The 19853-nt window shown below is 33.6% G+C and overlaps 1 protein-coding gene across 7 annotated transcripts in view; it reads right to left on the bottom strand.

Annotated features, from left to right (window-relative positions):
• Positions 1 to 19853, bottom strand: part of CLMN (calmin) — a 160269-nt gene that overhangs the window by 59850 nt on the left and 80566 nt on the right. For all 7 annotated transcript variants that reach the window (XR_004232106.1, XM_003756577.4, XM_012550560.3 and 4 more), the window contains one exon: positions 227 to 288. Coding sequence is in view for 5 of the 7 variants with exons in the window: in XM_003756577.4 (XP_003756625.1) it covers positions 227 to 288 (62 nt within the window). In the remaining 2 variants the exon portion in view is untranslated. The remainder of the gene's footprint in view (positions 1 to 226; positions 289 to 19853) is intronic.

Raw genomic sequence — 19853 nt, 5'->3', positions numbered from 1 at the left:
TGATCTATATTTCTAATATTTCCCCCCATTCGTTGCTAAGGTAATGGAGAAATTTTAAAAAGAAAGTGTCAAATCAGGAAAACTAAGCAGATTGTTAGGTTTGCCTTTTTGAAAGTGTTTTATGATAGTATTTAAAAAAAAAACATGTCAGAAATATTTCCATTGAGTCTTCTATTCCACTCCTCACCTCCCACTAAAGAATCCTCCCTTGTAGTCATAGGCTTACCTTTTCCAAGTGTAAATTGATCCACCGGGTGAAGGTTCTCTTCTGAACATTTTCCCTCTCAACTGGAAATAAAGTATAACCATTAGATAAGAAAAGAATCATACTTCAAATCTTTACCTCATACTTCCTTATAAGATAAGATGCCAAACTTGAATAATAAATCCAAGACTATAAGGAGGTTACTCCTAACACACGAAGGAATTGTGTCCCAAATTTGGTCAGTAGAGTCAGATGTGTGGAGCTCAGGAGGAGTTTTTCCTATAAAAATTTCACATCTATAAATCACTTCTAAAAAGTTAATAAAGATCTATTTAATGCTATTTAAGTGTGTATATAAGAATCACAAAATTACAGAAGACTTTTGAGATCTATTTCAACATTCAAGTTTTAAAAGAATAAAATGGACTATTTTAAGAATACAATTTACTGACATCTTTTGCTTTTAAAGATGTGTTTTTGCTTTTAAATTATCTACATTTCTCAATATGTCCCTTCTATAATCTACTTCTGGTGAGTCATTCTTAACAATAGAGGAAAAAATGTTCTGTAAAACTGACCAATGTATCCAAAAAGGCAAACTTATATAAGATTTTGCATCCATGATTCCTTATCTCTGAAAAGAACAGTAGGTTTTTTTTCTTACATCTCTTTGAGGTAAAGCTTGTGAATAGGAACAAGATTTCATCATTATAATTTCGCAGCATTTGGTTTAAACTATTTTGCTATTACTGTTCTTTTTATATTAGATTTTAGTACTTACAGATAAATATTACATATTTTATTTAGATATCTTGGAAATCGAACTTTTACTTCCCCTTTCCTCAATATGTATATATCTTCTAAATTTTTAGATATCTTGGATATTTACCAGAGAAATTTGGCACAATTGTTTTTTCATTTGACCAATTCCCTTCTTATCATGGTATATTAATTTTTTTCATGTGAAAACTTTTGAAATGTATATAGACAAATTATTTATCTCATCTTTTATAGTCTTCTCTTTCCCTTGTTTGCTTAAGAATTTTCCCCTTAAATAGAGTTATGAAAAACATATGGTCTGCTTTACATTTGATTTTTTCAACGTTATGATCTTTAATCTTCAAAAAAATGACCCAAGATTTTGTAGCTTATTAGTATTAGAGCTAGGGCTAATCACAAAATCTTAATGTTCAAATGTTCTTTAGAGGTCATTCTATTTTATTTCTTAACATACTAATAATATTAAAGACAGTACTCATCATAATTTATTTCTTTGGATAAAATTTATTTGGAATTTCAACTTAGGTTGTTTTTAGGAATTAGGACTATGTTTTTTTCTTACTCCAGCCATGTATTTTACAAACAATGCCCTGCCCATGTTCCTTCAAATATGCAAAACATCTTGGTAATGGCAACTTCAAATCATTGGTTGTATCTCCTACATTTTGAGACAAAGATTCCAATAGTTTGGGGGATGAAGTGAAGGATAAGAATTTTTTTTAATGGTTTCTCTTTTACTTTATAATCTCAAGAAAGCAAAAAATAAGAATTTTTAATGATGGGGTAAAGACCTTTATGAAGGAAGAACAGAGAAAAAGGAACAAATATTTATTAAGTATTTATTATAATACTCTATGACAGTCATTGTTAACACTTTACAAATATACCATTTGATTCTCATGACAACTCTTATTAGATAAGTGCTATTATTATTCCCATTTTACAGTTGACCAAGTGACTTGGCCAGAATTACACAGCTAGTACATGCCTAAAGGTAAATTCAAAGTCAGGTTTTACTGACTCTTATTCCTTTAGCCACTATAACTAGCTGGTTTAATGGGAATAGAGGTAATATTTACCTTCCATTCCCCCTTTCTATTCTGCTCTCCACACATCCTCAACATCCAACTTCAAATCATCTTTTCAAGAGGATTGTCCTCAGTCATCTCCCTCCTTTCAAAACTCATAATACTGAATTAGAACCTTAAAGCTACACTTAAGTGGAATTTGTAGTAGTGATGGGGCAAAGGGAGGAAGAAGAGAGGGAATGCACTAAGAATAGATGAGGAAGAGGAACTTCTGATGTCACTGATCTTGATTAAATACCTTAAAATAAGGACTTAGAATCTCCTAGAAAATTCTTAAACAGAGCATGAAAAGCATACAGTCTTGTTTTCCTTCTATTTTTTTCCCCCAATGTTATGATCTTTTCAGATAATGGCCCAAGTTTATACAGCTCATTAATACTGGAGGATAGAGCTAATCACAAAATCATAATGTTCAAATATTGCTTAGAGGTCATCCCATTCAATGGGATCTCAGAGACCCAAATCATCTTTTCCCACCCACTGTTCCACTTTCAAATCCCAAAATCCTCCTTCCCTTGGGCTCCCCTTTTTCTTCCTATTGGGCTCCTGCTCCTTGCTCCCAGCTGAACTTTCAGAGACTGTGCCTGGTAGTAACTAAGCCCTCTCCGTGACCATGTTTTCTCATCTTCACACTGGCCATTTCTGTCCCAGCCTTATCCTTTTCTCCTTGTCCTCGCAACTGCTTCCCTTAAAGATGAAAGTTCAAGATCCTTGAGGGCAGGGGCTGTCTCATCTATCTGTATCTCTAGCTCTTACAATAGTAAATGTTACACAGAAGAATTTTTCTTAGTCCTTATGACAGCCTTTCAAAGTGATTTGTGATCATTCATACTGCCTTTCTCTCAACCTTCATCGGCTTATCAATTTGTTTCCTAAAATGTAGTTCCCAGAACTGAACAAAGTATTTTAGATGTTATTTTTACAAGGTTTTTCACTTCCTAGGTCTTGGACACTATGCTTCTCTTAAAGTACTTATTAGTTTTCCTGGCTGCTGTATCCTGCTGAGGACTCATAATTGAGCACACAGTCTATTAAAACACCTTGACCTTTTCCAGCTGTCTAGTCAGACATCCCCCATACTGCATTTGTAATTGTGTCCGTGCAATTCTTAGGTTTATCTTGGCAAGTAGACTCCCAAGTATTTTATTCTGTGTGCAGTTATTTTAAATGGAATTTTTCTTTTTATTTCTTCCTGCTGAGTTTTGTTGGTAGTATATAGCAGGACATCTTAAACTTTTTTTTGCTTGCAACCCCTTTTCGATGGAGAAATTTTTTATGCAACCCTGGGCATTTAGGCATATAAAATAGATATACAAATCAAACATTTACTGATAAATCATAAAGGAATTTATTTTAAAACAATTATTTGGGGCAATATAATTTTGCTATTTATTAAAGATGAAAACAAATTTGAATACGAATATGCTTGCTTATTTTTACAAAAAAATAATTACATCTAGATGGAATATTTATTACCTTTTACTGTTGCCAAATTTTTCATGATTTCCACATTCAGTTACACAATCCCATATGGGGTCACAACCCACAGTTGAAGAAACTTTGGGATATAGAAATGCTGATGATTTATATGGGTTTATTTTAATATCCTGCAACTCTGCTAAAAGTTGTTAATTGTTTCACTAGGTTTTTAATGAATTCTCTAGATTTTAATACCATCATGTCATCTGCAAAGTGATAGATTTGTTTCCTTTTTGCCTATTTTCATTCTCCTAATTTCTTTTTCTTCTCTTATTGCTATAGGTAGCATTTCCAATAACACACTGAATAACAGTGGTGATAATGAACATCCTTGCTTCACCCTGATCTTATTGGGAAGGCTTCAGAGCTTATTCCCATTATTATAGATAATGCTTGCTATTCATTTTAGATAGATACTACTTATCATTTCAAGAGAAGTTTCACTTATTCCTATGATTTCTAGTGTTTTGTTTTGTTTTTTAAATAGGAATGGGTGTTGTATTCCCCTATTGTATTTCTAAAGTTGATTTATTAAAATCAAGTATGAAACTTGACATTGGTCACTATTAAACTTAATCTTTTATGATTTGGTTCAATTCTGCAGCCCGTCAGGATCTTTATGAAACTTCATTTCTCCAGAAAGATAATTTAGCTGCCAATAAAACTAGTTTAAAATATAATTGAGAAAAATTTAATAAAATAAATTAAAATCCTTTAAGAAACAGATAATGTTAACATGTGGTTTTCTAATTGGACTTGTTTCTGAGTTTTGACTCATCCCTGTCTAAAACATCTACATGCAAAATCTCAAAGGGAAATACAGTTTGGGCACAAATTCAATTAGAATTCCTGGAAGAGTTTGTGAAGCAAGAGTTTTTTTTTAAGTCTTATTTTTTTTTTAATAAGTAAAATGTGACCACTAACCACAACATAGCAGTTATACTCTTTCTGTTATTGTTTGCTTGCATTTTTGTTTTTCTCCCTAGGTTATTTTTACCTTTTTTCTAAATCCGATTTTTCTTGTGTAGCAAGACAACTGTATAAATATATATACATATATTGTATTTAACATATACTTTAACATTTAACATAGATGGGACTACCTGCCATCTAGGGGAGGGAGTAGAGGAAAGGAGGGGAAAAGTTGGAACAGAAGTTTTTGCAAGGGTCAGTGTTGAAAAATTACCCATGCATATATTTTGTCAATAAAAAGCTGTAATAAAAAAAAGAAAGAAATGTGACCACTAGAGGAAAAAAATGGAAGAAAAATAAAAGTTGTAAAAGGAAAAAGTTATAACCCAAATCCACAGCTTAGCAGAAAAGGTATAAAATTTTAAAGAGGAAAAAAACTCCGAAAATTAGAATGTACTAAAGAGAAGCTAATGACCTCATGAGATAAGTGATATTTTTAAAAAGTCAAAAAGGGAAAAAATATTTTTAAAAAATGTAAGGTATTTCACAGCAAAAATAACTGACCTGGAAAACAGTTTGAGGAAAGATAATTTAAGAATCACCTACCTAAATCACCATCTAAAACCATGAGTACAAAAAGAGGTAGATATAAATTTCAACAAATCATAAAAAGAAAACTGCCCAGATCTCTTAAAAATCAAAGGGTAAAGTAGAATCAGAAAGGGTTCATTGGTAACTTTCAGAAAAGAAAATAACCATATGAAAACTTATATTACAGCTAAAATTCAGAGCTTCTAAATCAAAGCAAAAATGCTGCATGGAACCAAAAATAAAGAAGAGCCAAAGGGCTACAATCCCTACCACATATGATTTAGTAGCTACTGTTATAAAGGAGTAGATAGCTTATGACATTTCAGGAGGCAAAAGATAAAGGCATACAACCAAGAATAATTTATCCAGCAATCTGAATATAATGTTATGGTCAGCCAAGAATAATTTACAGAACTCTCAATATAATCCTATGGGAAAGGGGGGGGGGGAAGGGAGAGAGAGAGAAGGAACACAGGGATCTTTAATAATTATCCCTGATAAGACAATAATTACACAGAAATTCTGAAGTGAAAACAAAGGAATTAAGAGAAGCCTATTATAAAAAGTAAATATGAGTGAACAATATTAAGGTAATAAACACTGATAAACTGTTTACATTCTCATATGAGAAGATGATAAATATATCCTTTTTGAACTTTTTTTTTTTTTTAACCATCAGGAGACATAAAAAAGGAGTCTAGAGGGCTCTTATGATCTGATGATCTTAAAAAAAGACTGCAAAGAGAAATGAAAAGGAACATACAAAGAAAGAGGGGTAGGGATTAGGGGAAAGAGAAGGCGGTTAGGAAAAATTAGTCTATATTATCAAGGTGCATAAGCAGAAGTTCATATAAACAAGAAGGTGTCCAGGTGGGAAGAAACTGATACATGAAATTTTCACTTGCACTAGACTAAGTAGGGAAAACTTTGAAAGTTGGATATAGAAATATATTTCACTCAACAGGGAGATAAGAAGATAAGGGGTTCCATCACAAATATGTGGAAAAAGATAGGAGGCTGGGAATAAGGAGGAGGGTAGTTTAAAGGAAACATACCCTAAAAGATTTATAATATTCATAGCAACTCTTTTTATGATAGCAAAGAATTGGAAATTGATGATATTCATCTATTGGGGAATGACTGAACAAGTTACGGCATATTAATGTAATGGAATAATATATTTAAAGAAATAAGGAAGAGGATAATTTGAAAGAAATCTAGAAAACTTGTATGAATTCATGAGGTAACTTAGAGAACAATTTATAAGACAATAACACTGTAAAGATGAACAACTTTATAAGATTTATGAATCAGCATAATGACCAACCACAATCCAAGAAGATTCATAAAGGGGTGAAGGACTCAAGAGTGCAATGTGAGATTTTAAAAATATAAACAATTTAGAAATTTTGCTTGATTATATGCTTGTGACATGGGTTTAAGGCACTGGGGCTAAGAACTGGAGATACAAAAAAAGGAAAAATTCAGCCTGTCTTCAATGAGCTTACAACCTAATATTCAAAACAACATGTAAAAATTAGACAAAGTAAAATCCTGTGTGTTTATACAGGATAAATAAAAAAAAATAATTAACAGAGGGAAAGCATTGGAATCAAGAGGGCTTAGAGAAGGTTTCCTATAAAAGTTGGTATTTTAGTTGGGACTTAAAAGAAAATCAGTTAAGTTAGTAGTAGGGGAGAGGAGGGAAACCATTTAATTTAAAAAAAAAAAAAAAAAAACCTTTTTTTTAAAGATAGTCTAGAATGTTTATTTTTGCTTTAGGTTTTTGTACTTGGGAAAATATATCCTTTCATCATGTCACCTGGGATAGTCTTAGACCAGTTATCTTGCCAATAGTGGAAAAGGGGGACTATGTATACAAGCATTCATAAATTTAATTGCTAGACCTGAATGGAATTGTGCTAAATCTTATATGCATCCTAATCTAGTTTAAACACAACTAGTACAATTCAAAGGTACCTGGGGATCCACTTACCCTGTATTGCTACATTTATAAAAAAGAAAACACTACTCTCTTCATTTAACAATACAAAACAGTATAAACCTATGTTGGGGTAGAATTCAAGGTGTGCAAGTCACAGATTATCACATATCCTTGCTGAATTCTTAATTTTGATATTTGTACTTTATAACTGGGTTAGGTCCTCTGAGCATGAATCTCTCTTCTGAGAACCTAAAAAAGGAAAGCTATAATACCACTCTGTCCTCAAATCATAGCTTTCAATTTATAACTGGAAAGTACCTTGGAAATACACTTTAGGAGATCACCATCATTTTCAGGAGGAAACTTTTGTTTTCAGAGGGAAAATTACTTGCCTATGGTCATAAGCTAAAAGCAGAGTTCTGGGTGTCTGACTTTTAATTGTATATCCTTCCCAACATACATCATGATATAAATTAGAACTTTGTTTTTCTTAACTATATGTGTTTGTAACGGATTCTGTTTTTTCTTTCTCAATTAGGAAGAATGGAGAGAAAGTGGATTTTTGCTCACTGAAAAATATTAAGTGACTGCTATGTGTCAGGCACTGTGCTAAGTACTGAAGATACAAAAAAGGGGGGGGAGAGCACAAGACAGCCCCTGTTCTTAACAAGCTTATAATCTAATAGGCAAGACAACATGCAAAAAATATATTACAAAGCAAGCTATACACAGGATAAATAGGAAATAACTAACAGAGGGAAGGCACTAGAATCAAGAATCAATTAGAAGCATTTGTTGAACATTCCACATATTTCTCTGCAAAATGAGAAAAAGTGAGGTCGTAATAAAACAGTACATTTGATAAATCTTTGAAGTATTGTGATATAATGGAATGATCATTAGTGTTTTATTTGTTTCCCATATAATTGAACAAGCCACTGGACCTATCTAGGTCTCAGTTTCCTGATCCGTAAAATGAGATAGATTAGGTAATCCCTAAGGTCCTTAAAAGTTTTAAGACATAGGACCTTGTTCTGCAGTGGTATTTCTGGGAGAAGTCTTGTGTGCTAGGCTGTGCTGTAAGCCCCTAGGGCTCCTGAGCAGAAAACGATGAGTTGGATGATCAAAATATAAGACACAGTCATGTCCTTGAAATCACCTTGTGAGCTTCTCTCTACTCTCTGCCATATCTGCATGTTGGATCTTGGTGGGGACACACTACATTTGCTATTCACTGTCTTTTCCCTAACCTCTGGATATTAATTTCCTCAATTCTGCCAAAAATAGGTAGCAGAATACCTTTTTTAATCCTAGGGAGACAAGGTTAGACAATTAACCAAGTATTTTTTTAATTTTTGTACTCTCTTTTGCTTTCCCCTTTAATACTCTGATAAATTATGTTGAACTTAAGTGTATTTTAGCTTCATTGAGGGGGAAAAAAGCTCTTTTTTCCTCCTTTTCTATACAAGGAAAGATAAAAGAGCAGTAAAAATGGAGGTATTACCTCCTTGCCAGATCTGGTATATGTAGTTAACAATGGGGAAGAAAAAAGAAAGAAAACCTTAGCTATGGCTTTAATTACTCATTCCTGCCCTGCCTATGTTTATATCATTCCACAGCTCAGGCAATGTAAATATAACATCCTCTTTAACATTTCTAGGGTACTTTCCTGTGTTTGCAAAGAAGCCTCATGACTTTTTTTATACAACTCCTACATGAACCTTTGAAAAATTAAATGTTAATCTCTCAGTGTAGTAGAGTAGGAACAGCACTGGATTGGATTTCAGAAGACCAGGATTCATATCCCAGCTTTATCACTTATAGTTCATTAATAAGCCACTTAATTAAGACTTTGAAGATTTGTATTTATATTTATATATACCAACTATGTGCCAGACACTGTGCTAAGTGCTTTTTGCAAATATTAATCTCATTTGATACTCAAAACTCTTCAAGTTTAAGAGCTAATATCATCTTTTTAGAATTGAGGAAACAGTGACAAACAGTGGTTAAGTGGTTTGTTCTGAATTATAAGCTAGGAAATATCTGAATTTAGATTTGAACTTGGGGCTTCCTCATCCCAGACTCAGTGCACTGTTCACTACACCACCTCGCTGCCTAGATATTATTACTCCCATTTCATAGATGATGAAATTGATTGAGAGGTTACATAGAATACATACCCAGAAAGTATCTGAGGTAGGATCTGAACTTGGATCTCCCTAACTCTAAGTTCAGCCACACATATCCCATGGAAAGTATAAGATTCTGGCATTAAAATATTTGCATTTATTTTTTAAAGGGAGTCACATTTTAAAAATAAAGTGACTCCCCCCCACCTCTTACTGTCTATCTCTTCCTTCACTATTCCCATGTATATCCTAATTAAATGCCTATATATTCCCTCTGTTCTGCCTTTATACAACCCAGTGATCACTCAAATGATTTTTCCCCCTCCTCTATCAATTAAGAACTGCAGATATTATTGGAATATTTCAGACAGAAGTTCCTAATGGAAAAGTATTCAAAGATCAATTTCACTGGCTAATGAAGAAGGCGTCCAGTAGACCCGAACATGGTAGCTTCTTAAGCTTCAGTTATGACTTTCATTACTTTTCTTGAAATGCACTAACCAGAAAACTATTGAATTACCCAGTTTTGGATTTCAACGTACCAAGAAAACATATTACATTTACTGAAAGCTACTGCATGATTCTTAAGCAATAAGAAAATAGGAGCCAATTTATCCCTTGGGAAATAAAGGTTACAGTATTTTTATGGAAAGTTTTTTCTCCTCCTCTCTCTAATTATTAAATAACTCCCATAAATCAAATTTTTAATATTTTTACTTTTTTATCTATTTAATTAAGGATTCAGTGAATTGTATTATGTGCTACTACATTCCCTCATATTTTTCCCCTTTAAGAAGAGGTAGGAACTATTGTATGCCTATCATCATCAGTTACTCATAGTGGTTAAATAAGCAATTTTAATTATTTCTTTGCTTTGCAGGTAGAGGAGATAGGGCAGGGAACCACAGTGGGATGGGGAAGGAGATAAAGGTAGACAGAAGAGATATTCATAGGATTGTGAGCTGAAAGGATACTTAGAAATCTCCTCATTTCACAGGGGAGGAAACTGAGGCCATAGGAGGTAAAAGTGTCTATCTTGTTTGAGGTAAAATTTCTGGTAGTTCTCATAGATGATATAAATGAAGAAGGTAAAAGATATCTTTTAATTGCAAAATTATGTTCTGGGCTCATTGATTCCTTCAACAAACATATTGCAAAAATGGTTTTGGGAGCAATAAGTACGTATTTAACTAAACTTAATCATTAATCAGATTGAGAAATTACTTATGTATTGGTTTTTGTGTGTCCTTTTGCTTGATACTGAAGAATATTGAAATATAAAAAAAAAAACCAAAATAACAATCCCTAACTTCAAAGACTTTTATCTGGGCAGGAGAGATAAAACATGAATACAAATAATAAGAGACTAAGGTAGAATATGAGAAAGGGAGGGATAAGATAAAGTAGCCAAGAATTGAGAGGAAAGAGAGAGATCTATAGTAGAAAAAGCCTTGATTTGAGAGTCAAGTATCCTGGATTTTTAACTCAGGCTCTCCCTTTCCTGATCTGGGTAATTTCAGATAAGTCATTTAACATTCTTAGCCCTCAGTTTTCTCTAACATGAAGAGGTTGGACTAGATCATAAAATCACAAATGACCTCTGAGGTCCTTACCAGTTCTTGATCCATACACTAAGAAGTGTATAGAAAATCTTTAATATTGATGATAATAAGTTGGAAATCAGAAAAGCCAAGTTATTTGCAGATATTTAAGTCCTTGAGTGATAAAATATTTGGAATCACTCACCTGGAGTACTGGAGAACTTCAGTTCAAGTACTGATATTTAATTATCTTTTCTGTCCCTTTTTTTCCCCCTCCCTTTTGGGACTAACGTTTCTTTATTGATAAAATAGGAATATAAACACATATTAGCATGAAGGATTCTCTTTGAGGAAATATTCTCTGTCTACCATAAAGTGACATCAATAACTCATTAACCCATACAAACTGATGGAGAATAAGAAAATAATAGCAATAATAACTATCACAATTTTTACTTTGATTTGAAAGTGCTTTATAAATATCACCTCATTTCATCCTCATTAACAGCTCTGTGACAGAGTTTGTAAAATGTAAGTACTCTATAAGTGTTTGTGAAAGCTGAAATTTGGAAAAGAATTTATGAAATAATAAAGAGAATAATAAAGAAAATTCTCTTTTAGAGAATGTGGGAGTTAAGATGGGCCTCAAAAGATAGGTAGAGACTGGAAGAACATTTCAAATAAGGGCTATCCCACACAGATAAAGGGCACAGATAGGGCATCTCATACATATGGAATCTTGAAAAGATGGACAGTATATATGGTATAGATGGTATAGTGTTGGTATTGGGGAGTTGTGAATAGGTCACAGGATTAATATAATAAAAGAAGTAGACATGTCATTTGATAGAAAAATTTGCTTGGTCCTTCAAAGTAGCCCTACATTTTGGTCCTTTTAGATGAAGGAAACCTGAAAACTACCCAGTCCATCTTCCAATCTGCTACCCCAGGAAGAGGAAATTGAAATGACTTTTCCAAGTATAGGACAGAATTCAGATTCAGGTTTTCTGATGCTATTCCCACTGCTTTGATCCCTAAATTAATATGATAGAACTAAATAACGAGCCAATGAAAAGTAGGAATAGAGATCAAATTTCATAACAGAAAATTAAAATATGTTAAAAATTTCTAATGAAACTAGCAATAAATACTGTTTCTAAAGATAAATTGTCTTATCATGGAAAAGAAGACAGACTGAAGGGAAACTCAGAAAGCTACAATGATATTTCAGACAAAAAGTAACAATGGATAATGGCTTTTTGGTATGGGGATGGAAGGGAAACTACGGAGTTTGTTACCAACTGTTACCAAACTGATGAGATGTGGAAGGTGAAGGAGAAGGATTGATCAAAGACTCCAAGGTTTTGGGGAATTTAAGAGAATTGAAAAACAAGGTAGAGAGAGTGTGTGTGTGTGTGAGGGGGGGAAGAGCAGTACAGAGTTGGGTTTTAGTCACATTGAGTCTGAAGTGCCAGCAGAACAGGAAATTAGAAAATTTTAGCAGAAGCTATTAAGAGAAGAATTCAGGGAAGAGGATGGGAAACAGGATTGGAAACATTGAGAGTCATCAGCTTAGAGGTAATACTTGAAGCCATAAGAACAGATGAACTCTCCCAGGGATATCTTATATAGGAAAAGTATAGAGACACGTGTGGGGGAAATGACTAGCAGTCTAGTCTGGTTACAATATAGAATGCTGGGTATGAGAAGGTTAGAAAGGCAGGTTAGAGCCAGACTGGTCATCAGGGAGGTCAGATCCTTGGCTAAAGAATTACATACTCTGAGGGAGTCAATAGAGAGAGACTGAAAGTAGTAAGCAGAGGAGTGCCTTGCTAAAAATTACAAGAGCTTCTTGATCTATCTATATCTAAGTGAGCTAATAGCTAGTATTTATATTCAGTATTAAATTTTCCTAAACACTTTTTATATGTCAATGAATTTAAATCTTTAGGTCAAATAAGCTTGATTCTAGGGAATTCTATTTCTTCTCCTGGCCAAGGTCACTTGGTAAATAAACCTCTAAAATTGAAACTGATTTGCCAGAGGACAAATAACAACATAGAATACTGGAAGGGATACTGCACCAAAGTACTAGGCTTCCTTCCATCAGATAGCCAAAGAACAGAAAAGCTAAGAACATAGGCTTCTCTAGGTATTCATTCATTCCGAAATCTCTCTGGAGAGCAACAGCCCTGAGAAGGACCCTACCCTCTTTCCTCCCCTGAGCTGCCAAGAGCTAGCTCTGTGTCTCACCCTGTCTGAGCAGCCTCCCAGTTAAGGACATTTTTCCCAGCTATGGATTGGTGAGACTTTGTAAACTTTATATACCTTCCATAAATCCAATGGGTTCTTTCTTCCTCTGTATCTATCACATTGTAAAGGTGTCAAAAACCCATTTTCTGGCAGAGCCTGGCTCTGTTATGTACAGTTTGTGGAGACCGTGGTGGGTTTACTGGGTGACTAGAGAGCGATAACAACAATATAAAATAATCATTATACATGCCATATGGTTAGGCTGGGCAAGGTTATGTAGTATATCTCATCCAAAGAGGAAGAACTCATGCTGGGGCCATGACCCAGGGGGCTCCAGAAGGAAATGATGGTGAGAGGCCATTCTCTGGCTTCCTTCTAACATTCTGAGAGACAGCATGGTTTGGTGGAAAGAGTATTATACTAGATTTGGAATCCAGAGACCTGGCTTTAATTTTTAAAAACATGAAAAGATTATTTTAAAAGATATATTGATATTGTAGGATCATAAATTTAAAGCCAGAAGGAGCCTTAAGAGGCTATTAAGAACAACTTCCTCATTTTATAGACAAGAAAACTTAGGTCCAGAAGTTAAATAATTTTTTCTGAGTCATAGTAAGTATCAGGGGCAAGATGTGAACTTAGACCTTCCTGACATCAAGTCCAGTTCCCTATTAATTAATCAAACCACTTTGTGTCTCTACCACCCTTTCTTTTAATATTCCCTTTATTTCCAAATATATCCCCCACCCAATAAGCTATCGCTTATAAGAAATAGAAAACAAGCAAAATATAGTTCAGCAAAAGCAATTACAATATGTTCCATAACCATAGTCCCCCACCTCTGCAAAGAGGGAAAAGGAGTACAGATTTCTCTGGAGAACACTGGAGGCTTAGAGATGAGTTCCTGAGTTTCTAAGTAAAAAGAACACTGGATTTGGGTATCAGAAGACTACTATCCACGTGGCCTTTGGTAAATCACTTAACCTCTATCTAGGGACCTCACTTTTTTCATCTACACAATGAAGAGCTTAGAAGGGATGGCTTCTGAGTTCTCTTCCAGCTTTTGGTCCAAAAATTAGGTCTAAATCTTAGCCCTGATACTTAACTATGTAGTCTCCTTTTTTTTTTTTTTTTAAAATACCTGAATGACTTTATTTTTAATAGCTTTTTATTTTTCCAAATACATGCAAAAATAGCTTTCAACATTTACCTTTGCAAAACCTTATGTTTCAAATTTTTCTCCTTGCCTCCCTTCCCCCTCTCCTAAATAGCATGCAATCCAATATAGGTTAAACATGTACAATTCTACATATATTTCCATATTCATCATGCTGTGCAAGAAAAATTAGATCAACTGATTTTCCTTGCACAGCATGATAATTGTAGAAATATGCATATATATTACATATATGTATTATATATGTATAGAACTGCACATGTTTAACCTATATTGGATTACTTGCCATCTAGGGGAAAGGAGGGAAAAAAATTGGAATACAAGGTTTTGCAAGGGTGAATGTTGAAAATTATCTATGCATGTGTTTTGAAAATAAAAAATTTTAATAATTAAAAAAAGAAAAATCAAATCAAAATGTGAAGAAAAAAGAAAAAAAAACCAAGCACAAAACAACATAGGTAAAAAAAAATATATATATATGCTTTGATCCATATTCAGATTCCATAGCCCGCCCTCTGAATAAGGATGCTTCTATTACAAGCCTATTGGAATTCCTTTGAATTACCTTATTATTGAAAAGAACCAAGTCTATCACAGTTTATCATCACATAATCTTATTGCTGTGTATAATGTTCTCTCAGTTCTACTCACTTCACTTAGCATCGGTTCATGTAAGTCTTTTTAGTTTTTTTTTTTAATTTGCCTGCTCATTATTTCCTATAAAACAATATTCAATTACATTCATATACCATAACTTATTCATCCATTCCTCAACTGATGGGCATCCACTCAGTTTCCAGTTTCTTGCTACTACAAAAAGGGCTACACAAACATTTTTTGCACATATTACATAATCTTGAGCAAATCACCTAACATTTTTGGACATTATAAAATGAAGAAGTTGTTTTATCCCTTCCTACTCTAAGTGATTATACTGTAAATAGTGGACAAGTCATTTTACTCAATAAGCCTCCATTTTCCTCATTTTTACTAAACAAGGATATTAACACCTGCTCTATTTAACTTGATTTGTCATGAAGGGAGTGGTTTGTAAACCCTAATTTATCACATAAATATAAGTTAATATGTTTACTCTGACTATGAGAGCTTAGCTTCAACATTTAATTTGGCATGAAAGGATAGTTTGAAGCACACAAAGGGAATAATTTCACCTTCTTTTGGGCAGGAAATGCTTTTTTTGAAAGACAATATCTATCAATGACATGGACCAGAAACTGAAAAAACTAATTCCAATGACACACACAGGGATAGGATTCAGTCCTGGGACATCCTCCTGCCAGAAATTAATAACTCTTTGGTTTATTAAATTTCTAACCAGAGTTTATTCTGAAGGTACTTCAGATCCTATATAGGCATTCAAGATAACAGTCCATTTATATATACAGGACAGCCCTTATTCTATATCACAGAAAATGTAAAACAAACATATATAATATTTACAGGAACCTATAAACAGTACAGAAAAACACATAAAGGACTTTATCAATGTCACTTTTAAAATGTGGGATCCAGAACTGAACAAAATGATCCAAAAGTGGTCTAACTCCCAGTTTCTTAAAGAGTACATTGAGACCCCACATGGGGTTTTATAACTGAATGTGGTGGTTATGAAATTATAATTAGCAGTAAATGTTTGATTTGTATATTTATTTTATATACCTATATTTCCTAGGTCATGTAAAAATTTCTCAGGCAATTTGTTTATAAAATGGGAGCAATAATGCTTTTATTACCAACCTCATACCAGACTATTGTAAGGAAAATACTTTGAAAATAGTAATAGGCTACAACAATATGACCTTTTCTAATAAGGGATATATATATATTCCTCATACTACCTTGGGATAGTGGAAAAGTTACATTCTGTTCCTTTTCCATCTTTTTATACGGTGCTCTGGATCTTCCCCCTTTCCAAAGGTTCGTGGGAAAACTCTTAAGTTAAGTTAAAATCAAAGGAAGGCTATCCCTGAGGTCTGCTTATCTCCCCCATGGGGATACTTTTTTTTACTCCTTTGTCTTTCAACACCTCCAAGAAACACCTCCTTCTTCATCCTATTATTTCCCTTCATTAATAAAACCAAGGAACACTTGAAAAGAGTGATTTATTTAATTTTAGGAATGTATTTGTCTTTTTTTAAACAGGCAATAGTCCTGATGATATGGTACTAGATATTAGGTTAAGAGTACTATGGGATTTATATGCTTGTATTTCTATTTTACTAGAATCAGAACTATCAAAAGTTAAAACTAACCCTAAATTTGTGATTGCCTTTATTTCCTTCCAAACCATTACCCTGATTCCCTCACCAGTTCTCTCTTTTATGGTTATGCTTGAGATAAAACACAACTCTTCTTGGTCTTTCAACCCAAATATGGTGTAACTTGGTATCAGTCAACATGGTGAGAAACCAAGATCTTAGTCACTAGTGACTAGTCATATACTTCTGTGTGCTTGCTTTAGTCTTTCCTAAAACTTTAGCCTTACTGTTGTGGAATTTTTGAATGGATCAGTACTGGTCACAGAAAGAAGAGACTAAGAAAATTGATCCAGATATAGAGGCAGGTCTCGTGGACAACCTAGTGATCTCCCAACATGAAGCCATGAAGATTGGAATAAAACAATCAACTTTTAAAATATGGGACTTAATTTCTATGCTCAGAGGAGGCCAAATAATATCCCATTTGGCACAACTATGGCCCCCTGTTTCTTAACTGTTTCAAAATACATTATTCATATCTCCAAGTAACTAATCCCCAATACAAACCAAATTGTTTTAAATAATTTGTATATATCATGAAGTTTTGCTTAAAATCCCCCTGCTTCCGGTCTCTTAAAAAAAAAACCTCGTGTGTGTGCATGTGGATATATATATGTCTTTATATATATATATATATACATTTCACATTCTCTGTGTGTATATATGTAAAACAATAAATAGGTGTTTCAATATGTTGATAAGTATCAATACAAAAAATGAGAGAGACAGAGACAGAGAAGAGAAAGATTGAGAAAGAGTAGAGGATAATCTAGGGATTTAAAAATAATTAAGACACATATTAGCATGCTTCTAAGCATCATAGAAGAATCTAGTAGGTAAAGAAATACACTGCGACATAGTTAACATATATAGGACTGCTTGCCATCTAGGGGAGGGGTTGGAGGGAGAGAGGGGAAAAATCGGAACAGAAGTGAGTGCATGGGATAACTAAATTTCAGCTGATTCTGTTCTTTAACAGATGTCATGTCTGTCCATGGGCTGTGGGCTAGCTAGCATAGATGGACAGATCAGCATTATATTACTCATTATATTATAATGCCTCTGGAACATCCACCTGAAGTTGTTAAATGAGCTATTTGTTATAAATCACCCTGTCACCAGGCTTTCCTTTCAAGTCTCTACAACATGTGCTAAAATTTTTCTGGAAAGAATTTTGTATTTCAAAATCTGGAGGAAAAAATATAGAGTTTGAGCCTTGTTGCTGATGCTGTTGTTGTTCAGTCATTTCAGTGGTGTCTGACTGGCTCTTTGTGACCTTATTTTGGGATTTTCTTGGCAAAAATACAGGAATGGTTTGCCAATTCTTTCTCTGGCTTGTTTTGTAATTGAGGAATTGAGGCAAATAGGGTTCAAGTGACTTGCCCAGGATCACACAGCTAGTAAGTGAGGCCTAATTTGAACTCAGTAAGATGAGTTTTCTGTAGAAAAGTATAATTGTACATAAGTACAAATAGGGAGGAACTCAATAGTTATATTCATAACAATATGTTTCATAGAATGTTAGAAATGAAAGGAGATTTAAAATCCCTATTAAATCTCTCCTCCACAAATTGCCAATTCCACTTTCCTCCTGCATAGGTATAATTGTGCATGTTACTCCATTATATAAGGGTTCCTCATTGCCTAACTTATTAACCTTTTTTCTTTCCTTTTAAACCTGGGAGAGGAGAGGACAGGACAGGACAGGAGATTGAGATTCCCCTTTGGCAATCTAGTAAAACCTATGGATCTCTTTCTAGATTAATATTTTGAAATTCACAAAATAAAATATACATGATTATAAAGCAAACAATTTATACTGAAATATAGTTTAAAAGTATTAAAAGATAAAATCTTAGGTTCCCAGATTAAGAATCCCTGATCTAATTAATAAAAGCCAACTCTATTAGTATAGCAAGCAAGTCTTCTAGATTAGAATCCCTGAAGGCTAAATTAAAATTAAATTAAATTATTAAATTGATTAATGATTAAAATGATTAATAAAATCATTAAAATGATTAAAATATAAAATGTAATCTGTTTTATTATATTTTAATTATTTTATATTTTAATCTGATTCTATCCTACTCTGGAGTGTTGCCAGCCTCTGTTCTAGAATCTGGCCCCAATCTTTTCCCCCTCATACATTCTTTGCTATAGCCAAACCTGAGTTCTAACCATCATCCCAAGACGCCTCACACTTTCCCAACTCTATAACTTTGCTCATGTTGCTTTCTGCAATGTTTCCTCCTCATCACCAAATTTCACCTCTTAATCCCAACTAAATTTTTCTCATTTGAATTCACAGCACTTTACACTCTGACCAAAAAAAAATCTAAACATACTATTTATACTGTCATGTATAAATGACCTTGGAAATCAGGTAGTTCAAAACTCTAATTTTATAGCTGAGGAAGAGGAAGCTGAGAAGCAAAGACATGGAGTCACTTCTCTAAGGTTCCAAGGTTTATTAAGCAAAGTTGGAACCATAACCCAAGTACAGACTTTTAGAACAGTAGTTCTTTGAAGTGTACTACACTGCCTCTCTACCAGCTATTTATATACACATACCATGCTAGCTTGTGTGTTTTCTTTCTTTTTTTTTTTTTTTTTTTGTAAGGTAGGAGGTTGTTTTTAAAAGCAAGACAGAGATTATTTTCAATTACCACATATGAATAATGAAATTTTAGTATCTCAAAGACAGCAACAGCAAACTCCCTGGTGTATTGACATTATTCTTTTCCCAGATATTGAGTTAATAAGTCTCAAAGAAGTATTTTATAAATGGTTTCCACTGACCAGGATTTCAGTTAAAGTTTATTCATCTTTTGACAATAATAAATACATGCACTAAAGCATTTTTCTTAATAATAAAAACTAGCATTTATAGTTGCTTTTTAAAATATCATATTTTATCCTCATAACAATCTTTGGAGGTAGATGGTATTTTTCTTTTCTTTTTTTTTAGGCAATTGGGGTTAAGTGACTTGCCCAAGAATATAAAGCTAGTAAGTGTTAAGTGTCTGAGACTGGCTTTGAATTCAAGTCCTCCTGAATTCAGGGCCAGTACTCTATCCACTGTGCTATCTCAATGCTATTATTCTTCCCAATTTACAGATAAGAAAATAGAGGTTGACCGAAGAGTTAAGTGACTTGCTCAGTATCACTCTGAGGCTAGATTTTAAACTCAAGTTTTCCTGACTCTAGGACCAGCATTTTATCCACTGCATTACCTGGTTGCCCCCTAATACAAGAGAAGATGAAATACCATCTTTAGGGCTTTTGTAAATTCTTCTCTTAATTCACCCTGCTTTTTCTTATATCTTAGTATTTTTGAAAAATTCCCAAGGCCTGTAACAGGCTCATTCCTTATTAACAAATCTTATTAGTGATATTTTTTCACTGCTGAAAGGCATAGCTGAAATGCTAGCTCCTCCAGGAAGTCATTTCTCATCTTCCCAGCTATACAAG

Source organism: Sarcophilus harrisii, chromosome 2 (assembly GCF_902635505.1).
Source record: "Sarcophilus harrisii chromosome 2, mSarHar1.11, whole genome shotgun sequence".
In the NCBI taxonomy this organism is placed as follows: domain Eukaryota; kingdom Metazoa; phylum Chordata; class Mammalia; order Dasyuromorphia; family Dasyuridae; genus Sarcophilus; species Sarcophilus harrisii.
The sequence above is the reverse complement of the archived record's forward strand: the minus strand, read 5'-3'. Positions and strand labels throughout refer to the sequence as shown.